The sequence below is a fragment of the Lacerta agilis genome, chromosome 4 (assembly GCF_009819535.1).
Source record: "Lacerta agilis isolate rLacAgi1 chromosome 4, rLacAgi1.pri, whole genome shotgun sequence".
NCBI classification, from domain to species: Eukaryota; Metazoa; Chordata; class Lepidosauria; order Squamata; family Lacertidae; genus Lacerta; species Lacerta agilis.
In genome coordinates, this window is record NC_046315.1 from 22,974,010 (window position 1) to 22,997,438 (window position 23,429).

A 23,429-nucleotide genomic window follows, 5' to 3' on the forward strand; every position below is an offset into this window, starting at 1 on the left:
CACATTAAATTAAACCCACAGGAAAGGAGGGGGTGAACCAACCAATTCATTTAATTAAAGGGATTTGTTGCCTCCAGATGCCTAGTTAAATATTATGCAAGTTGTGAGTGGCTCAGGCAGGGATGGGATTATATACTAATTATGAAAAGCTACATAGAGAATAAAAGAAGCTGCCTTCTAGACTACTTGTCCACCTAGCCCAGTAAAGCCTACTCAGACTGGGAATGGCTTTCTGGGATCTTAGGCAGAAAAGTATTTCCCACAACTTGCTACCTTATCCTTTCATCTGGAAATACTAGGGATTGAACCTTGGACCTTCTCCACTTGCGCTCTGGCATTGTCGCTGTAGGAGTGTGAATGAGCTGGTGAAATTGCTTAGCTGGATAGGAATTAGATAGGAATTGGATAGGAAGAGATCCTAGCTGGGTCCATTTTCAGTCAACCCTTCCAAAGAACTCCACAGACACCTGAGGATTAAGGCCAGCCAACTACTAGACCAGTTTGAATGGGCCAACCAGTCTCTTAAGTGATGATGAGAGAAACAGTAGTACCCAAACAAACTGAGGAGACATTGCCTTCCCTCTTGCTACCTTTTCTCATGGTTGTGTGACAAATCACCCTAGCGAAGATTCTAACCGGGAAGAATGTTTTAGCATGAGACCACTAGAGATTTTGTTGCTGTTGCTTTGATGGGTTGTTTTCTACCTACAGTGGGAACAAAGTACTAAGTCTACCATTAACAGACCAAGGAGCCAGAATGCCAAAGGCCAACTCTGATGTCGAAGTAGTTGGTTCCCTCTACAAAGGGTTGACTTCTCTCTGGGACATGCAGATTAAGGAGGTGAAACAATGCAATATATTTCCTAAAGCAGATGGGAATTGGTACCACAAACTCATTCATTCGATGATGAAATAAATATAGAAGTTTAACTTCCAAGTGGAGAAGTAGCCTTTGTTAGGATTTCATTAGATAATGAAATGGCATCAAGATAACACTCCAAGCATTGATTAAATACTAACATTTACTGAATCCAGGAATTTAGGGTGTCTAGCATCCACAAACTCATGACACTATGTTCTACTTCCACACACAAAGCCAATATACTTCTGAATATAGGTTCTTGAAAACAGCAGGATGGGAAAGTGCTGTTATGCTCAGATGCTGAATTAGATGGCACCTGACCCAGCAGGCTCTTCTTGTGTTCTTATATGGTAACTGCATCTTTCATCCTGACAAACAAGTCTTCTTTGAGGGCAATGGTTTTATATGGTCTTTTTATTTCAACAATACAACTCTCCTACAGTTTCAGTTCTCAATATTAGAACACTTACTTCCTAACAGAATCACAGACTTTGGTTTTCTTGTAGTACATGATGCTGTAGTATGGTTTATGGAATGGTAGAATGGCTAGGGAATGGTAAATGCAGTTTATTTTTATAGGTTTGGACCTGTTATGGCTCATGGTTTTGACAAATAAATACTTACAAAAGGAATGGGACCTGACAATCCTTGTTCTCCAATATTTCAACACCTATTTGCTCCTCTCTACCTGGCTTGCAACTGCTTACATGTGCTATTTTCATTTTTCCTAGATACATCTGGTGATGTGCAATGTGCTGCTCTCCCATTTTTAATAACATCCTTTATCTTCTCATCTTAGCAGCTGTGGGATTTAACTGCTGAGACAGATGAAAAATAAACACTTGGGGGATGCTGCAGAAATATTTAGGCAAGGCAGCAAAGTACTGCCCCTCCAAGGACTTTAAAGGAAGGCTAAAATCCTAATTGGAATAGCTTTAACTATGAAAACTTCTACTCCTTAAATATACTGGGATTTTTTTTTTCAATTAAGGCAACAACTTGTAATAACAACAAATGTTCTTGTCACTTATTATGTATGACAACAAGCAGTTGTGGAGAGCTAAGCCTAGCCTTCCTTTTTATAAACAGAGTAGTCTAGCGGTATCTGATAGCACTACTAAGATGACTGAGTGAGGAAGGCAAGACTTTGGCCCACTGTTGTGGAGCCTTGTCTTAACAAAAGGCTCTCTATCTATTACATGCCACCAAGAGACCAATTTGAGGCTCTCTGTGGACAAAGTAGTGTCTGATAACAGCCTACAAAAAGAATATTTCTTCTCAGAAGTACCTGCAAACACGGTACAGACAGAATCCTCTTTGGGAGCTAGCCCAGGTTGGGGTGTGTCCAAAAGAGTCTTAGACACTGGTCTGAACAAAAAAAGGTTTGTCTGGTTTAAAAAGACATACATTTAAAGCACAGACATCCTGCAAAGAACATGGGAACTTTAGTTTACTTCTCAAAGCTACAATTCCCAGCACCTTTAGCAAACTACAGCTCCCACAATTATTTGGGGGGGGGGGTAATGTGCTTTAAATGTATGCTGTGTAAGTAGTAGTAGTAGTAATAGTAGTAATAATAATAATAAATTTATTATTTGTACCCCGCCCATCTGGCTGGGTTTCCCCAGCCACTCTGGGCGGCTTCCAACAAAGATTAAAAATACATTAAAATGTCACAGATTAAAAACTTCCCTAAACAGTCTAGTGCAGTGCTGTTTTTACTAGTATGGTTTTAATAGATTATATATATATGTATGTAGTTTTAATTCTATCAATGCTTAATTGTTTTTTAATTGTTTTTTTCTAGGTTTTTAGGGGTTCTTATTTTTATCTGTAAGCCACCTTGAGTCCCATCTGAGAAAAAAGTGGATAATAATAATAATAATAATAATAATAGCAGCCTAATACTAAACACTGAAAGGGAAGTATTGTAGTTACATTCACATTTATGCTTAACTTTAATCATAAACTGTTTGTACTTGTGACAACAAACGAGCAAAGTTCAGTAGATGTTGCAAACATTTGTATGTCTGTATGCTGGAGGTAAAAAATTATTCCTTCTTTGCTGTGTGCAAGCATTTGGGGGGACTTAAGAGTTTTCTCACAAAGCCACAACAGTAGCCTCAGGAATAAGATCTGAAAGTTTTCTCAATAGAGATCAGTTCACAACACTGCATACTGCTGTCAAACATAGTATTCTATTAGTAAGGTTGGCACCCTCTTATAACCCTTCATTAGTATGCATCTTAAAATCCACAGAAAGGTTCCCCCTTTAATTAACACCACAATTACTCTGGAAGCTAGAATGTGACTCAATGGAAAGAACTAATGCTTCATGTTATTGGGTTTCTCATTGGTAGCCCTTGGCCCTCTGAGGCCAATTTAACTAATAGCCTAATAATTATTTACTCAAGTAAGCATTAACCGCCTTATGTCATGGTGCTTCTAAACAGCAAGAAAGTAAGCATTCTTTCTATGCACTCTCTTTTCTATGCTGGGAAAGATGACTAGTTGCTTTTTCTATCACAGCATGGAGTAAGCTTGCAGATTCTGCGGAACTCAGTGAGACAGAGGACAGATGACAGACACCCTCCTAGACTCTGGTGGGGAAACGTGTCAACCCCCCCCCAGGTGTTTGCTGGACTCCAACTCCCACCATCCATGACTATTTGCCATGTTGGCTGGGAATGATGCAAGCTGGAGTCCAGTAATACCTGGAGGGTCATAAGTTTCCCATCCCTGACCCAGACTACTCTTCGATCTCACTCCTATATCTGAAATTCGCTGGTACTGCCTGCCTGCCATGTCATCCAAGGCCACTTCTCAGGCAGTTTTGTGTCTGATGGGTCACTACTACCATTCTCTGTTGGCAGCTGAAGCACAGGACACCAGTTTCTACAGTTTCTTGACAGGTCTTTGCAAATAAAAGGCAATCTGCACATGCTCAGAGGCACTTTTGTCTTTTTGAAAGCTTGTTTATCTATTGCAAAGGAATTTTACACATGCTCTGAGGCGTTGCATCTTAGATGCCAATATTTTTTTAAACAAAATGTGGCAATCCCACGCAGGTCACAAGTTTCCAGAAGTCAGGATTACTCTTTTGTCAATAGTATGTGCTGTTGGGAGAAGAAGGGGCTCACAAATCATATCTGGCATGCTTCTAGAAAGGACTGGATTCTGGAGTTTTCTGGGAGACCGTAGTAATTAGCATGATTAACGTTGCTCTTCATTACTTCTCTAATAAAGCAGTGAGTGTTTCAAATACCTGAACAATATTGATGTAGTTTCCTATATCCTATATTCCTATTTAGTTTCAGTAAGCTTTAGAAACCTGTGGGGCTAAACTGAAAATGAAAGATACCTGCTGCAGAATTTGGGTCATCATATACAATGCGAAACTCTGCTTATGCAAAACTGCAGAAAATCTGTTTATGCATCAGTTCCAGGAAAATTATGCTTACCTTGAGGTCACATTGCAAGATTTGCAGAAGCTATTGTTTTTCTTCCCTAGTCAAAACAGAACTTCCAAGGCAATACTGTGCCTTCATCAAGCGAGGCATGTAATACTTGGTAATGATGCACGTATTTTCCTCCCTAAACTGGTGCTGCTTGCCAGCAAGAACAACTTCGTGCAGATAAGGTGGCACTTTTTGTATTGCACAGACCATCTGTTCCAATAATCTGCCTTTCATTAACACTCATACTCACTTGTAAGCAGCATATCAGTCAGTGATAGACAATGTTTCTTAACTACAATGGAACTCATTAAGGGAGCTCTGGCTAATGCAAACACCTTTCAGGAAGTATACATGTGCAGAAGAGTAGTATTTTTGTACATTAAGCAGTGTCAAACCTCTGCACATTCCTAACACAAACCTATTATCTTCATCTTTTAGCATTTAAAAATAAAGATGTCAATGAAAGTTACAGGTAGTAGCTGTGTTGGTCTGCCGTAGTTGAAACAAAAAAAAAAAAATCCTTCCAATGGCACCTTAGAGACCAACTAAGTTTGTTGTTGGTATGAGCTTTCCTGTGCATGTACACAAAAGCTCATACCAATAACAAACTTAGTTGGTCTCTAAGGTGCCACTGGAAGGAATTTTTTTTTTATTTTGTTTCAATCAAAGAAAGATCATTTAGTCGTTCAGGCATCTCGCCTTTTAGGCTACAGTTCTATTTTTCACGCACACTTTTCTGAAAGTAAGCTCCATTTCATAACAGTGCTGTGTCAACATGCATAGGCTTGTACTGTTAATCAAGGTTTGAAGCCCTAATTTAAAGACATTCACACCTTAAAAGTCCTTACTAGGACACAATTCAATGACTACTAGCCATGATGGTTATGTTTTACCTTTTTGGAGAAAAGGACTAAGATGCATAAATATTGTTTTGGGGGATATACAAAATATCTTCAGAGGAGAACATTGTTTTAAACTATATAACATCTATACGGGGTTTGACCACAATTCAACGTAGATAGACGTTCTGCGCCCTTACTTCTGCTAAAAGACTGATATTAATTCACTTGAAAGATAATACCATGGTCCCCTTCGATCAATGAATAGAAGACATGACAACTCTGGCAACATACAACAGATTGCTTTTAGACACAGATTGTGTATGGATAAATATAATTATACAGTGGTACCTCTGGTTAAGAACTTAATTTGTTCGGGAGGTCCGTTCTTAACCTGAAACTGTTCTTAACATGAGGTACCACTTTAGCTAAGAGGGCCTCCCACTGCTGCCCTGCTGTCGCCGCACAATTTCTGTTCTCATCCTGAGGTAAAGTTCTTAACCCGAGGTACTACTTCCGGGTTAGCAGAGTCTGTAACCTGAAGCGTTTGTAACCCGAGGTACCACTGTATTTGAAATCTATTTATAAAAAGTATATTGTCTTGTTAATAATTTTACCTTTAATGGAAAACTGCTGATTACTTATATACTCATATACTCTATTTTATCACAATTTCAATTCTTTGTTTCTTCTTTCTTTCTCCCCCCCCCCATTACTCTCTCACTTAATGAATACACATACAACCCTCCACTGTCAGAGGCAATATGCCTCTGAATACCAGTTTCTGGGAATCACAAATAGGTAAAGTGCTATTTCACATAGGTGCTGCTTGTAGGCTTCCCATGGGCAACTGGTAGGCCAAGAACAAGATGATCTTGGAGCAGATAGGTCTTTGGTCTGACCTCCTTATGTTCCCCTAATGTCAATGCAAACAGCCTTTCAGCATTAAATCTGTAAATATGTTGTCAACATTATACTAAACCAGTGTTTTTCAACCTTTTTTGGGCAAAGGCACACTTGTTTCATGAAAAAAATCATGAGGCACACCACCATTAGAAAATGTTAAAAAATTTAACTCTGTGCCTATATTGACTATATATAAAGTAATTCTCTTGAATTTTTCAATTTTTCCCACGGCACACCAGGCAACATCTCGCGGCACACTAGTGTGCCGCGGAACAGTGGTTGAAAAACACTGTACTAAACACCCAAAGCAGTACTAAAACAACATAGTTTGAATGATTCACACTGAAAATTTGAGTTAGCTTTATCTACGTTTTTGTAAACCACGCTTCTCATGGCATCTTGTGGCAGCAAGATCCTTTTAACTGTGGAGGCGAGCATTTGAACAGCTAGTGATTATGCACACTAGCACAGCAGGACACAAAACTATTACACACCCTTAAAGTGGGCAAAGAGAAAAGGTAAGAGAGCTGGAAACAATTCATCTACATGACATCTTCCCCATCTCTGTTGGTGGGACTGTCTGTGACTGACATATAGCTTTTATTAGCCAGGATGGGCAAGGATCAAGGAGACAGCTGGTTGGTTTCACTCGTCCAAGCAGCCTTTCCACATCCTCGGAATTGATCCCACGCAACTGGACTAGACAGGACTCTAGCACTCTCCCGCCCTGGCCCTGCTACCACGGTGGAGTCTACCTCTTCCCGAATCTGAGCGACTTAATCCACGAAAAACTTTGCAAAATCATTGCAGGAGATCATGTGGCCCATACTGGGCCCTGATGGAGCAGGTGGTTACACTAAATTGTGAACCACCTGTAAAAGTCACCTGCTGCTGTTTTCTGCAGATGCAATAGAGGCGGTGAAGAAAGGCTCAACACTGAGCTCTAACCCATGTCCGGTCAGCTTCAGAATAAGTTATCCACCACCGGTGCTCTAGCCGTCTCAGCGATTATTTCATCGCCCTCAACTCCGGGGAAAACCACGGAGCTGTCCGGGCTCCATGCAACCGGAGAGGGCGCTTCGGAGCCAAACAGTCAATAGCCCTGGTTAACTCCACATTCCAGCGGGTCACCAGGGAATCAGCTGAAAGGCCATCAACATGGGATAAAGCATCCCCTACCACAACCTGGAAACCATTTGGATCCATTAAATGGCGGGGGCGGACCATCCGAATCAGTCCAACCTCCCTGCAGAGGGGAAGGGTCGCGGAGAAGTCCAGTTGCACCAATTCATACCATGCTGTCCTTTCTACTGTATCAAAACTTTCTCTATAAAAGTTATCCCCTATCAGATCCCTTCATACAATGTCTATCATGCTTGTTTGGGCCTACATTTTAGACCAGAAGTCCCCAACAAGGTGGCCAAGACGTGAGTGAGTGTGTGTGTGTGTGTATCACCAGATTTAATTCTGTGAAATGGGTATTTTATGGTGCCCACAAGAGTTTATTAGGTGTACTCAAGGCCCAAAAGATTGGGGATTCCTGTTCTGTCCTTCCTAAATTTGTCATTATCCCACCATTCTTTCTCCACTTTTTCTTTTTTTTAACTCCACATGGACAAGTCAGCCCATACAACATTTCCTACTCGAAGACACCTAACTCCTTATAGTGGGGTAAACTAGAGTTCCCCAGGATTCTTTGGGGCAAGTCATATGCCTAAAATGAGCTTTAAATGTATGCTGTACGATGGAATGTTAAGAACTGGTGTTCATATATAGTATATACATATGGGAAAATATTTCGTGCTTGTTTGTTTAAATCATAGCTTTATGGCGCTGAAGTGGTTCATACCTGCCCAACTTAGTAATTCATTGTACCACAGCCCTGAAGGACAGGAAATCTTGTGAACATACTGTCTGTATCTGACATCAGATGTAGGACACCCACTGGTACCGGTACTTCTCAGATGGGCTTGGCATGTTTCTGCTGCTGCACATGAATGATATTTCAGGCTGTACTGGGCAGCAAAAGACAAAGTAGTTATCTATATTGTTCAGGATTCTTCTCTTTTCTCTGATCAGTGAAAATGGGTAGAAGAGTAAAAAAAATTACTTAGCAGAGGTATAGGCCATAGCTCAGTTGAAAAGCATCTGTTGAGTCAGTAGAGCATGAGACTCTTAATCTTAGGGTCATGGATTCAAGCCTCGCATTGGGCCAAAGATTCATGCAATGCAGGGGGTTGGACTAGATGATGCTTTCAACTCTACAATTCTATGTCTGTCTATGCTTTGAATGCAGAGGGTCCCAGGTTCACTCCCCAGCATCTTCAGGTGAGCATGAGAGAGAACTAGAGCTGTCAAATCCTGGAGAGCCAACTGCCAGTCAGTGCAGGCAGTACTGAGCTAGATTAACCAATGGTCTGTCACCATATGAGGCAGCTTTATATGTTCCTATGATTGTTCCCATGGGATCAAAGAGACTTGTGAATCTCTGGATATTTTTAAGACTGCACCTCACATGGGAAAGTGTAGGCAGAATGTTGATGCTCTTTTTAAAATATATATACTACATTTTCTTTATAATTATTGCCAGAATCAGAGTATAAAGAAGCCTGAAATGTAGAAAAGCCTCCAGGAGCTCATTTTTTATTTTTAGGGAAACCAGTGTGAATTTTGCATTAGGCTTTTTAAAAAAAGGAGCTGAAAACAACCCCACACGCACAAGCTTTTATTTTATAAGATGAAGCATTCATTTGACGCTAGATGGGGACCTTTAAAAAACACTACAAGGAGCCGGATATACACGGCTTGAGCCATTAAAATGTTATTAAAGGCAGCAGGGTCCAATTTAGTTCTCAACAAAATACCTGACACAGCTGGGCAGTGGCAGTTCAGTGGAGTCAAGCAAAAAAGGTAGGGAAAAGCGATCCCTTATTACAGCACTGTGTGCTGATTCATGTGTTACTCGTAGGTGTGACAGGTTGATTAATCCTACAAAAATTGGACTTTTGTCACCCTATGCTGACAGATCAACGATTAGAATATATTTTTGTGTATGGATAACCACACAGATTGCTAAGATCAATTAAACCTCATCACCACAGCATTTAAGAGTTTGTCTGTACCAGTGGTTTTTTTGAATGTGCAGCACAATCCTGGCATATTTGTTCGAGAATTTTTTTAAGCAGTAAGCAGTTGATAATTTTCATTTATTTTAAAATTTAATTTAAAAGCAAGTCACACTCTGTCCAATGGGACTTACTATCCAGTGTGTATGTTTACAATTGTAGGCCTAATTCCCCCTTTTTCCTGTTTCTATGGTGGGTCTGCACCAATGTCTAGTATTGCATTTTGTCCCAGTAGGAACATAGTGTTGGAAGGGACCCTGTGGATCATCTAGTCCAATCCCCTGCAATACAGGAATATGCATCCATACGGAGATCAAACCCGTGACCTTGGCGTTGTCAGCACTATGCTCTAAGCAGCTGAGCTAACCGGCAAGTCAGTTACCTAAGCATTCCAGCCCTGGTCTCTACACATTTTCCTTATATGTGCAGGCCACCTCTTGGCCAAGAGCTATTTTTCTGAGATGTTAGTTCTTTGGAAAATAAAACCATACATCTAATGTTAGCACATAGATAAAGGGTTGTATCTGATTATTCCAATGGAGGAAAGTGTTGAGAACAATGTTGTGATAGCCATGAGCATCAACAGGATTATCCTAAGGGAGAGCAAACAATGCCCCCTCTTCCTGTACTCAAGGGACACAGTGACATTTTTCTGAGACACAAGTCAGATTCATAGGGGAGGAATGGGAACACAGCTTCTTGGTTAGGAGGAGAGAAAGTTTCCTCACCTTGAGGCCATGTTCATGTTTAGAGAAACAGGGGCTGAGGTGATTTGAAAAGCAGGCCTGATTTGTAAGTAGGCTCTCTCCCCTCCCAGTTATTAAATAATGAGCAGTAAAGAACTTCATCTCTTCATCTTATAAAGGTGTGGTGATCTCTAACTAACTTTTCACCCATTCATCACTTACTAGAACTGTTGTGTGTGAAGACTAGTCCTGAGTCTATCTGATCCTAGATTTACACGGCAGGTGTTGTTTGGATAGGGATAAACCTGAATTAGAATCTTAGAGCTTATCCACACTTACCTTTCCTCCAGAGCACAGCCTGCATTTCCAAGCACTCTGTGGAGAACCCGAATTGTCATTTGTTGCTGTTTGAAGAGGGGATTTTTAGTGCGGGAAAGCTCTGAGGTTAAAAGAAAGAGTGCTGAGACACAAAGATTTACAGTGTGGACCTGTGCCTGGGATAACTGAGGGAATGTACAAGTTGGGTACTTCTTGGAACATATTCCGTAGCAAGCAGAGTCAAGGAATATCTATGCTACTGGAGAAAGTTCTAACTACACCTCATTTAGCCAATCCCCAAGCCTCTTCTTGCCTGACTTTCACAGAGGCTGATACTGGGAATATCTGTTCTTCACTGGGAATGAAGAGGCCTTTGTGGTAACATGTAGGCTGCCTCCCCCCTCACTCCCCCCACATGTGTCAACCAGGGGTTGGGAATTTGTGGCCCTCCAGATGCTGTTAAGACTACAACTCCCATCATCTCTGACCATTTGCCATAATGGCAGTGGCTGATGGGAACTCGAGTCCAACAACATCTGAAGAATCATAGGTTTCTCACCCCTGATCTAAAGGAATACTACTGGCAAAATCTTTTTCTGCACATAATTAGTATCCTAATTATTTCAGTGAGGCAAATAGATTGAGGCCAAATATAAATCAATAGATAAGGTCTTAAACACAGCAATGTGTCTTCTCGGCAGCACATTCCTCCAGGCTCTGATTGAAAAGGTAGTACATTATGAAGCATAACGAACGCACCCAGCTTTGGTTGTTGATAGCTATAGTCCAGGGAAAAGAAACTGGGCCCAAGTAGAAAGCTACATTGCTCACAGGATTTCTGAAATCCTGAATAAATTGGATGCAAGAATTACAGTAGACCCAAACAGCCTAACATTGTATAGCCTGCCAACAATTGCACAGGAGATCACCTAAGGTCTAACTGGCCTTGGCAGGTTTGCTGGAGTTATACTTTCACATGCATAAACTGTTCCTGAACAATTTCTACAAAGCAAGCTTTCATTTACCCTCATGCCTTATGCCAACTAACATATGCGAAACCACCAAAATTTCAAAATAATGCTCTAAGTGGTCTCTGTCATGATGTCTTTTAAGGAACCATGGTAGAAAGCAGGAGAGGTGAGAAGTAATCTGGAGGCCCAACCGCCCTCTTCAAGAGGCCCAGTTGTTATGTCTGGTTGAACACAGGAAGAGAAAGGCGAGGGAACATCTCCTGCCAATTTCATCAGGCCTCTATTTTGTTTGTTTGTTTGTTTAATTAGTTGTTTACTGCAATTTCATTTTTAAAATATCAAAGTGGTTTATAATAATTATACACGCACACACACTAAAAGCCACATAAAATTTAAAACCTAAGATCTGTGGCAATGCAGGCAAGGAGCCGCTGTGTCTTTATCCCATTCATCAACTTGAGAATTCAAGAGAGAACTACCAGTACCCAAAAGCATATGAGCACTGTCTGCCCCATCACTCAATTCCTCTTATGTGGGGAGCTTGACCATGGAGAAATAAATATTGCAATTTGTAGAATTAGCTGGGAACATTTACCAGTCTTGCCCTGCTAGCTGTTCTGTTTTATTGGGAACAGCACCAATTAAAAATCATGAGGGCCTTTCACCAAAAGATATTCTGGCACCCCTTACCTCCAACATGCCATACACTTGAGAGAAACAGAGACAAATACATTATCCCTGCTCCCAACTTGCATATGTTCATGTTAGTGTCTGCAAGGGCCAATACAAATTGAACTGTATATATAGCGCACATGTGCCTGGAAAAGCAGGATGCCTGGTTGCATGGATTACATCTCAAGCTTTTAATAAAGATTTTCAGTTATTTCTTGGGACACATGAGCCCTGCTTAATGGTACAGAGGCTGCACATGCACTTTACATTTAAAGTACATTCCCACCCCCACGGAATCCTGGAAACTGTAGTTCACCCCTCACAGAGCTACAGTGACAACCCTTAACAAACTACAGTCCCAGAGCAGGGTGTCCCTTAAATGTATGATGTGTACCTGGTCTAAACAGAAAGCTCAGCTGTGAAGTTAACTTGGGGAAGAAGGAAGGAGCAGACAGGTGGGTCGGAGGAGTTAGTGATAGAAAGGAGACTATTGAATGGATCTGCCTTGTTTTAAAACTTAGCAACATGTTTAAACAATGTTCTTATGTTCTCCTATACTTTGTTGTTCATCAGCCAATCCATTCTCCTACTTCACTAATTTAACACCACATGAAACATGAATGTCAAAGGAGAAGTGGGAATACTGGGCATGTACATTATTAGTGCTTGCCTAACACACAGGTGGTGTGTTCAGTTTTTATCAAGTAGGTACAGTACATACAGATAATCCACATCATAAATATTCAGTCATCCAAATCCTATGTTATTCATGATGATAACATTTGCACAAATCGCTTTCCGCCCATTCATCCTATAGCCATGAAATCAAGGTAATCTTGAGTAAATAACACTCTCCTAGTGTCACTGAACATGCCATTTAGTTTTTTTAGAAGTTACTAGAGACATTGCACCCTAATCCTGAATACATTAACTAAACACCTTGCCTGCCTCAGATTCATTAACACTGGAGAAGGAGTGTGTGTGTGTGTGAAATTGTTACTCCCAAGTAAGTGAGTACTGTACTGTAATGGCATTGTAGCCACAGGCACCCAGACATACATACAAATCCACAAATCCATATTCCTCATATAGCCATAAATTCCGAACTTTGGAAGATTTCAAACTGCATCAATGATCCAAATTAAGCATATGGACCCGAATACACCATTGCAAGCTGAGCCTGCTCCAGTCCTTTAAAGCTTCTTTCTAGTTTTCGGTTTGTTGGTTTGTTTTTTAAATAAAACTTGTATTTGTTGTAAAGATTCAGCACCCGCACAACACACCTTCCCTCGAGCCCTGCTAACGGAGCACACGAAGACTTGCTTTCCAGTGATCGCCCTCGGGGTTTCAGTTTTTATCCATCTCCGCTGTAGATGCAGCAGCAGCAGCACAAGCACATTATTGCAACAGAACTTTTAAGAAGCTCTACGTGTTTGGGTGCAAAAGCACCCGGCTGATGAAGCTTGATCGCCACACTCAAACCACGACTCCTGCCACCGTGAGCCACTTCGCCTTTAAACGGCCGCAACACACTTCCAGAGAATCGGACAAAAGCAAAAAAAAAAAAAAAAGTTAAGAGGTGGGCAAACACCACCGTCTTCTCTTACCTGTCTGTGGAGAAGGCAGGACAAAACCCAGGCATCTGCAAAGTTCCTTACAGGAACACGGAACGGATCCCAAATTATTTCCTCCCCAGCAGCGAATCAATAAAAGTTCCTGTTTCAGCCTTTCCTTTCCCCCGCAAGCCCTAAACCACCACCTAAGCTTTCGGGTCCTGCGACTAATATTTACCCTTCCTAAGCCTGGGCGAAGTGCAGTCGGTATCTCGAGCTTTTTAAATGGATTCTGAGTACGGAGTGCACCTCGCTGTTTCCAGCAGCCAGTCTCCTCCGCCAATCAGCGGCCTCGGAGCCGACCTCTCCTCCCTCTTTCGTTCCCAGTCCTGCCTCCCTCGCCTCGCTCCTCTGTAGGCGGCGGCAGGACTGGGAACGGAGTGTGAAAGCACGAAACGAGCGCGCTTCTCAATTTTGTTGTCCTCCCTCTGCCATCTTAAGACTTGCAGCCTTCTTTCCTTCAGGAATCATAGACCCAGTTCCCGTAATTTGTTGGCATAGTAACCACCCCTGGGTTGTTTTGGTTCCCCTCCCATTCTTCTTCTTCTTCTTTTGTATGAACACGATGGAAATGAAGGACGCCTCGGCCTGTAGCAGTCTATAGCTACATGCAAAACAATGAAATAAAAGGCACGGTTCTGAAAAGTACGGGAGGCTAGGCCATGTCAACCCTCCCAATTATTTTCTGTGGGGACAAGCGATCCTGAGGTGTCTTCACATTCTCCTCCGCCCCAGCCTAATGAGGGGGGCAGATGAGACTTGACATGAGAGAACCCCAGTTCCCTATCCGGGAATCGGAGAGGCTGTTACTTCCCCAAATTACAGAATCATGCCAAATACTTTATTCTAATTATTTTTGCCTTTCTTTACAGGCGCACCTTCCCACTTAAGAAAACCAATACAAATTGTATTGTTTATAGGCCACCACAACCCAAAACTCAGAAGTTGGCAGAACATCCAGTACAATTATAACAATGTCAATACTCCCCTTACCAATTTTTATTTTTCTCATGAGGGGAAGGGTAGGTTATAAGAAATAATAATAATCCTCTCCACAGGGAAACTTTGGGCTCCCAAATTTCAGCAGCACCCTGTGCGACGCTAAAATTCAGTGTCCCCCACCTCTTGCTCTCTGTTTTACATAATTGTTGTGGTGCCTCCTGTTGTGCCGGCACCCAGTGTGGGTGAACTGGTCACACTACCCCTAAAATAGCTTCTGCTCCCCACTCTCTACAAGAGTTGTATTTTAAACTAAGAAATATTGGGTCATATCCAGTGGTGGCTTTGTCTTGCTGCAAAGTGCTTCCACTCGTGCACTTTTTGCTCATCCTTCCTGCCTACTGAAGCCCTCTGCACCATATCCCATATTGTTTCAGTGGGTCTCCCTGCCCTCAGGAGGAGCTTTTCATGGAGCGGGGTTCAGTAGGTAAGAAGTATCAGTGAAAATTGGGTGCCTACATGGCGCGAGTAGAAATGCTTTCTGTGAAGGCAAAGCCACCACTGAACACAGCCCACTAAGTGTAAAATTTAGAAACAGACTACAAAAGAAAACAGAATAAGCACCAGCAGATAAAACCAAGTTCATCAGCCAAATTCATCTGATTCGGAGAAGAATACATGTCAGCTCTTAAAATCTCATGCTCAAATAAGTTTTAATCATGAAAATCAAGATTGTGCTTAAGTATAATGAAATTTGGAACCCATTTATACAAAATACAGCAGGTTAACATTAGTAATTGTTAACTTTTAACAATTGTTATTGTGGTAGAATATACCCTTTTCCCCTTCACTTTAAGGCACTTTGTGTTGCATTTAAATTTAAAAGAGAAAGTCAAATTTGTTGCCTGTGCTTTTCCAAAATCACATACTTAGCATCAGTTAAGTATGATCACTTGCTGCTTAACACCCTTTAGCCACCATTATACTCACAGTCAAGATGAAAAGTGGGTTTATCCTTTCCCCCCACACAGGTTCCTCCTGAGGGTGGCTTGATTTATTCCCCATAGCGTGGTATTTTTTCCTAATCCACGCTGGCGAATGTAAGTATGAAAGCGGATATGTGTGCATGTGTGCGGTTGTTCTTCTCAACTAGTTTATGTGAAGATCAGAATGTGATCTTATACATAATTTTTTAGCTACTTGGGAAGACTGTGTCCCTAACCACTTTACATTCATCCTCAGAATTTAGTCATCTTTGGCCCAAGTGCAATATAATTTGCAAATCTAAATAGGGTAATCTCCTGCACCTATTGTGGGGTGGTGCCCACAAATTTTTGTGATGACGCTGGATGCTAAAAACAGTCAATTCAGTTTTGGAATAGTGCCACATGAGCTGAGTCATTCAAGGTAATATTCTTAAAACCTATTTTGTTTAACAGATTTCTGCCAATCTCCACAAATGACTTCAAGCATGTAACAAACCATTGAGTTCTTGTGGATGCAGAGAGGGCAGGTCTCAAAAATGGACAACGCAAAAATATGTGCCATGTTTTCTTATGTATAGTGGGACCTTTTGTCTGGTGGGTACAACAACATTAACAACAACAACAATAGAGTAATTTTCCTGGATTAAAATGGGCAGCATACTCTTATGCCCACTATAGAACTGTTCTCACCTTCCCTCCTGGTGTGGGGAAAGGGGTGGTGTTTGCTAGCCTGCATATTCTCATATCCAGAACTTTTTTTTCAGCTGGAACTCACCAGAACTCAGTTCCGGTGCATCTCAGGTGGGCACCATTGCCATTATAAGGGAACAACGGAGGCATTCATGGTGAGTTCCAGCACCTCTTTTTCTAGAAAAATAGCACTGCACATATTTCTTTTGCTGGGACCCATCTTCCCTGCTGCCTTCCCTCCATTTAAACTTTTTTTAAAATATACTTTACTTTGGTTACGGCAGCTTTTTGCCAACCTTGGCCTCCCCATTTTGGCAAAGGCGGCCTTAAAAGGTGATTGAGCACACCACTAAGTGTACTGTTGGCACAACCCCATCCTCCAGCCATCTTAAGTGACCAAGAGGCATCTATTCATATAAACTAGCATATGCAGATGTGCGCCATAGGAACTTTATGGTACCTAGCAACACCCCTTCTTCTGGGATTTTCTAGTTACTTGGGCTGGGCTGAACGTGAAGAATCCTGGCATATTCATATAGGATGATGTTTCAGCCCATATATGGGCAGACTGCAGCCTCCACGCTGCACAGGATATTCCTGGCATGTATTGAGGCACCTCGTGGGCATAGAATCCACTTGCATTACAATGTGCAGTCACCTATAAAAATGATTCAAATACGAAGCGTATTATTTTTTGCATGACATACATCTGGCATTTGTGCGGCACACCCTCAGGAAACACTGGGGTACAGGTAGGGTGCCATCAGAGGCATAAAGCACAAATGATGCAAATCTCTGCAATTCATTTTGGATACTCGTTTGTGCTTCTAAGCATCTCAGCTAGTCAGAACGTTCTGTCCACCCTGCAATAACCATTTCCTTTTTCTCTCTCAATTAAGCCTTCCTCTCACCAAATGTAAGTATTTGAAGAAAAGTTGCCAGCTCCTGTTTCACCATCTGTCATGCAGATATGTGAGCGCTTCCAAGGAACAAAGGGCTAAAATTATACTGCTGCTAGATCACTTTCAGATTCGGATTAAACCATTGCCTTTGTAAAAGGTGTCAAGTGTGTTTGATGATGTGAATGGGTGTAATTACATGCTGGTGGTCACTGCAGGTAGAATCAGTTGTTGAAATGTGATGTAGTTGGTAGAAGTGTGAGCTGTGAGTCTGGAATCCCTCTTTATTATGGGGGCATTAGACAGTGATAGGAAGGCCACTATCTCTCACACCCTATCTACACCCTTCCATCCGCAATATGGGGATAATATAGGCCTACCTTGCAAAGTTGTAACAATAATTATTAAGATGATGTATGTGAAGCTCTTTAAATATTGCAAGTGCTATGCTAGTATCATTATAACAACTTCATAATCTTCCTTTAGTCCACCATTTATTAGGTGGACATGATCTAAGCAGTTAAACAGCTTTGAGTTCCATTGAGTTCAAGGAAAAAGACTAGGAGCTGGTGTAGCTAGTGGATAAAAAATCAATTTATGAATCAGGAGCTTCTTCTTTGCAACTCACCCTGTTCCATGAATTTACTAGATGGCCTTAGGCGAGTGTTTCATAGCCTCAGTCCCCCATTAACTCTTAACTCTGGCTGGGTTGTTCCAATTTATATTATGATTTCAACAAAATCCATGCTTAACTTTTTTACCAAGACTGTGTACACAATTACTGTTTATTTTGGGTTCGTTGTACTCCCACTGCTGGTGTTTGAAGCTGAGTCCACCTGAGATTAGCCACAATTCATAGTTATCCTGTAGTTTATTGAAAATCACTTTGATACACTTTCCCTTAAACAAGCTTCCATCAGATTAGAAAACAGAAGCCGTGGTTAAACTGAGGTATTTCAGGCAGTCATTGCGCAGGTGCAAATTACAGCGCATGCACAGATTAGAACTTCAGTGAATTAGAGTTTGGTGTCCCCACCCTCTTCCTGGTATCCCCACCCTCTTCCTGGTTTGTACAGCAATGCAAGAATGTGAGCAGGTGAGAGAGGGCAACCACACTGCGTTTTGAGCTGCTAAAGTGTACATAGCCCAAGTGAGACAACAAATGCAACTCCTCTGACTTGTATTTTATAAGATACTACTAGGTCTGCTTAACATACCATTCCTAGTGAAAAATACATACCGGGAATGCGCTCAATGTTAGTTTTGCTTATCTAGAGCAGGTTTCAACCAAAATATTGTACTTATGAATGTTTACTTTCTTCTTATGAGCACCCATGGGCGTAGCCAGGGGGGGCAGGGAGGGGCAGCTGCCTCCCCATCAATAAAAATACACAGCTACCTGAGGTTCTGCCTCCATCCTAACAAAAGGCCTACCCCACCTAACAAAAACCGCGGCTTCACTCATGTGAGCACCAAAGAATATGCATCTTGCAAATGACTCAGTGAAGCAATTTCATGCTCCACCCCTAGTACTATGATGAAACCCATAATATATCAGTAAAAATCTACTGACCAGTTGTGGAAAATTTTAATGAAATTTGGTGAAGAAAGATGTTTGTTTGTACGTACGTATGTATGTTCTAAAATTTACAGCTTGCAGGACTGAATCAAATTCCTTTTTAAATAGAAAAACTTTATCTTATAAACATATTACAATAAATTAAATACATTCAGTATTTAAATATAAGATTTAACATATCTTGAGTACTTGCAGGACTGAATCAATTCTTATAAAATCCCAAGAGGCCAAAAATATTGCAAGTGCCATCCTTCCATGTTGTTCTTATTGAATGTTGGGCATTGCTTTGGGGGCCTTTGGGGCAAAAACCATAGTAAATACAAACAACAACATTCACAGTCCTACCATGTCAAACTTTCCCCACTTTCACATTTTGCCTAGTTTCTAGAAGGACGGTACAAAGTGAACTGCAAAAGCAGCACATGCCTAGATGCTGTATGGTTCTGTGCCACTGCCAATTAAAAAACATGCTTGTGGGGTTGCTAAACTCAGGTCAGGGGAGTTGATGACACTCAGGCAATTAAGTTATTACTTTCTGATTACAATGTTTACTGTGTTTAGATTCACTGCCAGGCTCAAACACTTTTATGGAGGTACAAATGACTGATGGAGAGAATGATGGTCTGTCCTACGATTTTTTGTTATTTTATATTACATTTTGTGCCAAGTTGTTAATGTTTCTTGAGAGTTTAAACCTTTTCAGTTGACTAATAAACTAAACTAAACCAAGACTGAAAATTGTATATGTCATGAGTAAAACACTTTTATGTGCTTAATCCTAGCACTGAAATTAATGGGACTTTGGTTTAATAGAACACCTAAACATTTTTATACCCTAGCTAATGCTTGGAAGCAGCTGCCCAAAGAAGCATGTCCAAATAGGAAAGGTAGACCTACCGTAATCAGACAGTCTTATTTGCATTGTCATGAATTCAAGCAAGCAACCTATTTGGTCAAAGCTCACAGAACATGGCTGATGGTGTTCTTTGGCTCTTTTGCATTAAGGAACAAAACAAGTGGAAGATTTCCTGGCTACTCCTAGCTCTTTTTTGTTAATGGTTAGCTATATTAGCATAGTGGGCTAATTCTCTCATATATTTTCTATAGCTTTTCAACAAGTGCATCAGAACAATAATAAACATTTTATCAGGTCAAAGCAAATATAAATCCCACATCACTAATAGCCAAAGAGAAAAGCCAAGGAGAAAAGAACGGTGTATGGCCAGCCAGACCAAGACAATACTAGCACTGAGAATGAAAAAGGAGCAGGGATATATGAATGCAATTTTATTATTATTATTATTTTGAATGGCAAACTGCCACATGCAGCGCCTTACTTGGATGTGTCTGGAGTCTTGGAAGCTTGACTACCCTACATTCTCCTACAAATGGACCTTGAGCTTGTTTGGAGGTTCTAGCAGGGGAGCGCAGCTATCGTAACCCTTGACCGAAGAACGGTACACTCCTTCTATCTGGGATGGTCATCCTCTTCCACCAAGCGCGCAGCTTCGGGAGGGACGCACATGGAGCGGTGAGGAAGGAAGGGGACACCCACCTAGCCAGCCAGATCAGCCGAATCAACCCTGGCGATCAATGGGGTGACATGTCACAGCCAGATCGCCCTCACATCCATATGAATGCAATTTAAAAGTTAACGGTTGTAATCCAGATCCCCATATGCTTCCATGGCTGGCTTTCCCAAATGGTGCTCTGGGAGCCCCCAGGACTCTTTCCCATTCCGTTGCCAGCAAAGAGGAAGTCTGTCTTGCAGGCATGGGGATGCTTATCAGGATTGTGGCCAATGCCTTTAATATCTAAACAATGGCTCTAAAATGTATAATTTATTACTAGAATGGCATACAAAAGATGAACAAGTGAAATCTGTTATGATTGATTGGCAAAGGACGTGGGTCACAATATAATGCTAAATAACTGGGAGAGATTGTGGAAAAAAGGTATGAATTTTACTGCGTGTACTGCTCTGAAAGAAAACATGAAGAAAATGATGTATAGGTGGTTCCTGTTAAATTAGCCAAGATGCACTATACAGCTGATAATAAATGTTGGAAATGTAAAGAGAAGGAAGGTACCTTTTTCCACATGTGGTGGACCTGCCCCAAAGTAAAAGACTTATGGGGAAAGATTTACAACGAAATGAAAAAGGTGTTGAAAAACACATTTGTTTAAAAAAAACCAGAAGCCTTTTTACATGGAATTATTGGAGGAGAAATCCCCAAAAAGGACATTACATTCTATTTGTATGCCACAACAGCTGCAAGACTACTTCTTGCCAAAAACTGGAAGGCACATGAGATACCAACCATAGACGCATGGCAAATGAAGATGATGGACTTTATGGAACTTGCTGAACTGATGGCGAGACTGCACGACCAGACAGAAGATGCGGTGGAAGAAGATTGGAAGAAATTCAAAGCTTACTTGAAAAAATATTGCAATATATAGAATTATGGACTCGTAGAGGAGGAGTTATAGGCTTGCAGCATGAAGTTTGATTTTAGTATAGAATTTTTTTATGGTGAAGTAATAATATAGGTTAATAATAGCTAAATTGTTAATTATTATCAATATGTTAAGTATGATGATAAACCAAACTGCTAAGTATGATTTAACAATGAAAATCAGATGGGAAGGACGGAGGGAAGTCAGCTAACACTGTTAAAGAAAGTTAGAGGAGAAAAAAAGAATCTTTTTATGTTTTTTCCTTCTTTTTTCTTTTTAAGGCTTTTGTATGTTTATTATGTTTTTGTATGTTACATTTTTGTATGCTTGTTTTGAAAAAGAATAAATATTATTTGGGGGGGAAATATCTCAACAATGGTTTCATCAATCTAAACTGTACACTTAGAACCAGATTAATAAAAAAATATTTTACCATGTAGTTTGAAGTGGATGGGATTTAAACATATGTTAAGTGCTTGGAGAATCACAGATATAAAAATTAATGGAAACATTTATCAGACACAAACCCACATAAAGTCTTAGGAATGTATGAATTCTGCCTTATAAATCTTCTAAATGTTGCCTTATAGATCCTGCATAAAGTCCAGATATCTGTATCTCTTTGCAATGGGCTGGGGAAACCCAGCCAGATGGGTGGGGTATAAATAATAATAATAATAATAATAATAATAATAATTATTATTATTATTATTATTATTATTATTATTATTATTATTATTATTATTAACACCTCCCGATATGTAGGTAATTGGTCCACTGGCATCCCAGCTGGTCCCAGATAAGGAAGGCACACATCAGATAGTTAACTCTTTATTGGCAAGAGAAACACTTAGAGCAGCTACCACAGTGCTTCAGATAAACAAAGTACTTCTAACCTCTAGGCAGCTATCCACAGGTCTGGGCCCTATGGAGCAATTGTAGTGGCAGGGAGGTCCCTCACCTCCTCTGGCTTTTATACCCTCCTCTGATGGGTTGCGTACCCACACCATAAGACTTCCCTTTTCAAGCCCCTCCTGGTTCGAGGAGACAGTGGGGCAGTAGAAGGTGGGGAATCTACTGACCTGTCCCTCGCTTGAACTAACTCTCCTTCTTCCACCACACCCTCCACCTTGGACTGCCCTGACTCTCCTACCTGCACTGGCTCCTGCCTCAAACCCCATAAATTACTGGACCCTTCTCCCGGGTCACTCCTCAGGTCCCTTGCCTCCGCCACACACACACACACACACACACACACACACACACGTCAAAGCCCTGCCGGTCCCTGACAACTAGCGTTCAAAGCCCAATCCTACATTTATGAGGGTTCTCAGCATGAGGCCTCCTCCATGCCGGGAAGCTCCTCACTGCAGTGGTCAACAGGTGGACACATGTCCTCTCTTGTCCTTCCACCCCTGCATCTTATAAAAGTCTGCTATTGGCACATGGGTGGGTAGGTGAGACCTCACACCGAGAGCTGGGAGAGAGGCAGGAGGAGACACCAATGTCCCCTATGTGGCATCCACAGAGGAAATGGAAGCAGCGTTGTGGCTGGAGGAGTGGGCAGCAGTGAGGTGGATTTGTGCCCGTGGCAACTGTTATACTGTGACTTTAAATCTACAAATACAGTACAAAATACAGCAACAAAATTCAGATGATTAAACTATTCAACTAGGTAAAAGAATCCCATAATTGAAAGTGTCTGGGCCAGTTTTTAAAAAGTTTTAACAGGGCACCAGAAATAATACAATATTGGTGCCAGGCATATCTCTCATAGGAGGGCATTTCACATTTAGATGTTAAAAAGAATGGAACACTGCAGGAACCTGCAGCTCAAATCACATGTGTCTGAGTAGATACTTTCCAATTTCTGCTTTTGGAAAGCAGGTAGCCTCACCTCAGCAGAGGCTTGAGGCATGTGCATTCCGTTTTAGTTTGTGATTTATTTAACTTAACGTGTTAACACTCCCTTTTCCATGGCATGAATCCAATGAAGAAGGCAATTGCCTACAAAAGTTCACACACCTCAAGAACAAACAAGCTCCCTTTAAAGTGTGTCGTCCCCCCACTGTGGTTCACTTCCTCCTATTATGGCCTAACACCAGCTCTTCTGGATCATATCCCATGAAAGAGTTAACTGCTATAAGGGCACAACTTTGCACCACTCAGCAACCAACTGTGAAATGGCTTCAGGCCACAGTTCTGCAAATGAGAACATATTCTGATGATGTAATGCTTGTAACTTGATAACCTGCTGCCAGGAAGGTTTGCTCCTAGCATTTTCTGGGCAATAAAGGGAGCCAAACCTGTTCCTCCCTGACTTCTTTATGCAGCTTAAAGTAAGTTTGGTTGCATCAGTATTTGAAGAAAAACAGTTATTTGCCCCAGGAATCTTAAATTTCTTAAGTATAAGCACAATCATTTTT

General features: G+C 41.2%; 1 protein-coding gene across 7 annotated transcripts in view; it reads right to left on the reverse strand.

Annotated features, from left to right (window-relative positions):
- The window catches only part of SPATA13 (spermatogenesis associated 13), a 130,190-nt gene that overhangs the window by 62,048 nt on the left and 44,713 nt on the right, over positions 1 to 23,429 (reverse strand). Inside the window, exon 1 of one of the 7 annotated variants that reach the window (XM_033146347.1) lies at positions 13,629 to 13,696. The exons of 3 other annotated variants lie outside the window; for them this stretch is intronic. Coding sequence is in view for 1 of the 4 variants with exons in the window: in XM_033146338.1 (XP_033002229.1) it covers positions 13,445 to 13,479 (35 nt within the window). In the remaining 3 variants the exon portion in view is untranslated. Of the gene's footprint in view, positions 1 to 13,444; positions 13,600 to 13,628; positions 13,697 to 23,429 lie in introns of those variants that run through there. 3 more of the 7 variants (XM_033146338.1, XM_033146343.1, XM_033146346.1) reach the window with 3 other exon arrangements.